Source organism: Zea mays, chromosome 1 (assembly GCF_902167145.1).
Source record: "Zea mays cultivar B73 chromosome 1, Zm-B73-REFERENCE-NAM-5.0, whole genome shotgun sequence".
Taxonomy (NCBI): Eukaryota; Viridiplantae; Streptophyta; class Magnoliopsida; order Poales; family Poaceae; genus Zea; species Zea mays.
Genome location: NC_050096.1, coordinates 279,353,261 through 279,357,573, shown reverse-complemented (window position 1 = coordinate 279,357,573; position 4,313 = coordinate 279,353,261). Strand labels below are relative to the sequence as shown.

At 46.2% G+C, this 4,313-nt stretch overlaps 1 protein-coding gene across 1 annotated transcript; it reads right to left on the bottom strand.

The window, feature by feature from the left end:
* Positions 1-1,235: 1,235 nt before the first annotated feature.
* LOC100276526 (uncharacterized) lies at positions 1,236-3,986 on the bottom strand. The gene is given in 2 exon segments (NM_001150292.2): positions 1,236-2,083; positions 3,325-3,986. Coding segments are annotated over 2 exon segments (1,170 nt in total). The 5' UTR covers positions 3,853-3,986; the 3' UTR covers positions 1,236-1,441.
* Positions 3,987-4,313: the final 327 nt, after the last annotated feature.

The following is a 4,313-nucleotide window of genomic DNA, read 5'->3' as shown; positions in this document are numbered from 1 at the left end:
TGGGACTCGTCAAAAGATATAACTGTTTGTCTAATAATCGGATACTAAGGGAAAATATTTGAAAGAAAACCGCGTACCTCTTTGATCTTTTCTTAGTTTTCCTACCTACGAGGCTACGAGCTCTTCAGGCACTATGCGATTATGCATTTGTATGTACAGAGGCATGAGATGAATTGTTGATAACTTGTTACTCTATACCTAGGCAGATAACGAAATTCTCTCATTCCCTGTCAAAACAAAAGGTGGATAACGAAATTAACCGTGCAAAAGTGCTGGTTGAACCCAAAAAGTTCAGGAAGAACCAACCGGGTGTATTGCATTTGCAACAGAGCCTTTCTTCATTGACCACCGCCAGGTTTTACTGAACTTCTAAGGGTTAGTTTGGCAACTATATTTTTTCAAGTGATTTTCATTTTTTTCATGAGAAATTAGTTTATTTTTCCTTTGAAAAATGAGAATCACTTAGAAAAATAGAGTTCCCAAACTAGCCCTAAAGAGAAGGCACCTCCTGCTAATTCTTTTTTCTGATTATTTCTCGCTAACTGATGGTACTTCTGATTGGATTACTGCTAATTCATTCCTCTAATTCTGGCTAACTGATGGAAGGATTAGGAAGCAATGAACCTTCTGATTGGATTCAACAGATTCTCTTGGGGCTAAGCCGTTGGACACTTGGTGTACAGAAGTCCTCCGAGAGTAAGGAAAGGACTCAACAGTTTCTCTTAGGGCTAAGCCATTGGACACTTGGTGTGCGGAAGTCTAAAGAAAGACTCAACAGTTCCGTTCTCTTGGGGCTAAGCAATTTGGCACTCGGTGTACAGAAGTCTTCTGAAAGTAACGAAAGGACTCAACAGTTTCTTATGAGATAAATCGATTGGACAGTTGGTGCACAGAAGTCCTCCGTGAGTAACGACTAACGAAGGCCACATTTTTCCAGTGCAGCTTGGATTTTGGAGTACGCCGTTTCTTTCACAACCAGGAAAGAAATAATGGCTCGCATATTTCGTTCGGCGTATACTGTTAACGTTTTATCATAATAGAAATTTACAATATATTGTTTTGAATAAACCAAGAAAATACTGGGTAGTCGTCATAATGATCCTGGAGAAAAAACCCTCCTGATCAAGGCTCACTTTAGGGTTCGTTTGCATGTGCATGCATCAGCTTCAATCCATGTAGATTGAAGTAGTTTAGTGCAGATTCTAAACTAAATTCAACACCAAATCACTCCAATCCATGTGAACTGAGGTAAGTACATATGCCTCTAAACACGCCATTACTGTACAAAAACAAAACAGATTTATGTATAATGAACAAGCGGAGGGGGGACACTATACGTTTCCATCCATCAATCTGAGCCCATGTCTCCAAGCGAGCGTGTAATCCTACAATGATCTAATATCAAAATTACAGACGGCACCTCTTCAGACTGACACAGCCATCAACCAAAACCGAGCACAGTAGGCGCTAGCTCTAACAACGGCTCCAATGTACTTGGAGCGAACTTACGCGCAAACAAGAAGCACATCGTTGAGTTCTGGTTATTGTGTAGACATGTCCGTCCCTCGCGGACTCTCCTCAGGAACTCCAACGTGATATCGCCCCTGCCGAACGTGGCTGGATGTGCACCACCTCTTGACCAATCCACCCAAGTGACACTTCTGTTAGCCAGGCGGTTTGGAGCTTCAATCGTCAGCATTGTGGGGAAATAGTGCTCATCAACATAGCAATGGGGCCTGCAGAACTCCTTGAATTTTGGATAATAGACCGTGTCCTTCACAATTTCAATGGCAAGCTCTCTGTGTACTTCGAACCACTGTGAGCCTTTGCGCCATTGGTCGAGTTCGACCTCAGGGGTCATATTCCAGTTGTATCTTCCCCGTCCATAAGGTCCAGGGTCATCAAACGCCATGAGAAAGCTTTGGTTTGAGTTCCGGAAGTACCTGTATGTTGTGTTGAAATCAAATATAGGAATGCACGACTCAGACACAAGCACAAACCACTCGTTGGATATGTCCAGCAAAGCGTTGGCAAGTAGGCGTCTCTCAGCATCACACATGGTCATCTGACCCCATTCTGCAACCTGTAATCAGAACACAAATCAAACAAATACTTTCAGGGTATCTCAAAACCAGGAAGCAGAACTTATTACAACGGATCAAATGATGCAACACACAATGTTGCTGTATAAGTTGGTTCATAAGGTTTACTATCTATCTTCACGGTAAAAGAACAGGAACCCATAAGTAATTGTGAGGCCCACAAGAGACGCCTATAGACTATAGGCAGAGTTTTTTAAGCAGTTGATCAAGGTATATGCACCACTTAGTATGGAAAAAACTCTAGAACATGGCTGAATATCACAGCAATGGCCAGTCTTACCAAAAAAACAAAACCACACAACCTTCCCAGTGATAGTAGTCAATACTCTACAATGAGTAGCCCATTTTTACTCTGGTTAAGGCCATGTTTGAATGCTAGCTGCTAAAATTAGCAGAAACACCCAAACAGGCTAACTAATAGTTCAGCTATTATCTATTTTAGCAAATTAGCTAATAGTTAGCTAGATATGTGTTAGATAGCTAATTTCACTAGCAATTTTTAGCCAACTAACTAAGTTTGACTTCAGAGACAAAATGTATTGTGATGACAGAAAAAGAGCATTTCGATCTATAAACTTCAGAGACAAGTTGTAGATCCATATTAAGTAGAAAAAGGTTGGCTTTGATACTAGGTCTGAACTCTGGACATATGATTGGCACTGCTATAAATCAGATTTGCATCACGTATCAACAACGGAGGGTACTAGCAATGATACTTACATAGACATAGCACAAAAACCAATCTCGTGCAAAATCAGAAACAGATTCAACAAAGGCAAGGTTGGTGTCTGTAATATCTTTTGGATAGCAACGCATCTGTTCAAATTTGTTCAATCATCCAACACACAACATTTGTAATTTTGTATTATCCCCGACCATGGTAAACACAAAAAAGATTAAGCTGAATCCTCTCCATGGGATCCCTCGGTGCATCATTGACAGCTTCCTACTTGCAGTAGTAGGCCCATATAATAAGACTCTCGTTATGACTGTTACCTGTGAAACTCATTAAAGTACAGGAACCGTAGGTTCATAGTTCTCAGTAACCAACTTGTCAGAAACTCATATCACATTAAAAAATCGTCAGTGCAACTCAAGTTACAAACATGGCACTGAATGTCATTTTTTCCTGTCAATCCATCTAGATAGATCGGCATAAGTGAGCATAGCAACCAACCAGGACCTGCCGAAGTGATGCAAAACAAGAGGGAGGTGAGCTAACCTTACTGGGAATTTGGCGCCGATAGAAGACGGATTCAGAGGTGAAGTTGGCATGGTAGGATGGCAACGCGTGCACGTAGATGGAGTAGCGCCCCTCGTGCCCACGAAAGAATCGCTCCCAGAGCGGCGCGAGCGGCAACGGGCCTCGCGTGAGAAACATGAAGGCCACCTTGGGCACGCGGCGGAACGGGTATCCGCGCACCCGCGGCGCGAACGACGCGCGCCAGAGCAGCTCCTGATCCGTCATCGCGTGCTCTACGCGCGCTGGGGGCCGCGTCCACCGCTCCAGCCCCTCGGGTTCCTCCTCCGCGGAGGAGCCGCTCAGGCACGGGCGGAATAGCGCGGGCGCGGCCGCCGCCACCGCGTGCCGCGCCATGTACATGCCGACGGCGGACAGCCCCACGGCCAGCAGCAGGAACCCCAGGAACACCTTGAGCATCCCCGAGGGAAGCACCCTCCCCTGCCCCGCCGCCATGGCCGCCTGCCGCGCCTCCTTCACGTCCTCCATGGACGCCACACGCGCCTGCATCTCGGCGCCCGCGATTCGCGACTACAATCTCGCTTCAGTGGAACCTCCCAGATTTGAGTTAGGGACTGGCATATCACCAGCACCACGAGGCCGGATCGAGCGCGCCAAATCGAGGGGCGGCACGTACCAGATCTGGTTCGGGTTTGGCGGGGCGGCGGTTGTTAGATGGTGCGAGTCTGCGAGAAGGGTAGCGGACGGCGGTGCTGGTGTTGGTGGGGTTGGAGTGGGGGTCAGGGACTCAGGGCCCAGGGGGACGTGTAGCGTACTATCGTCACGGGTGGAGATGCAATCGGATGGACCGATGAGCCTGGTTTACAAGAAGGCGGCCAAAGAGGCTAGCACGATATGTATGGACCGGGTTCTTAGAAGTTATGTGAGAGACGGATCTGGAGTATGTACAGTAGATTTGATGTTTGGCGAAGACCTGACAGAAATGCCTTCGTTGATTCTGGCGCGCGTGG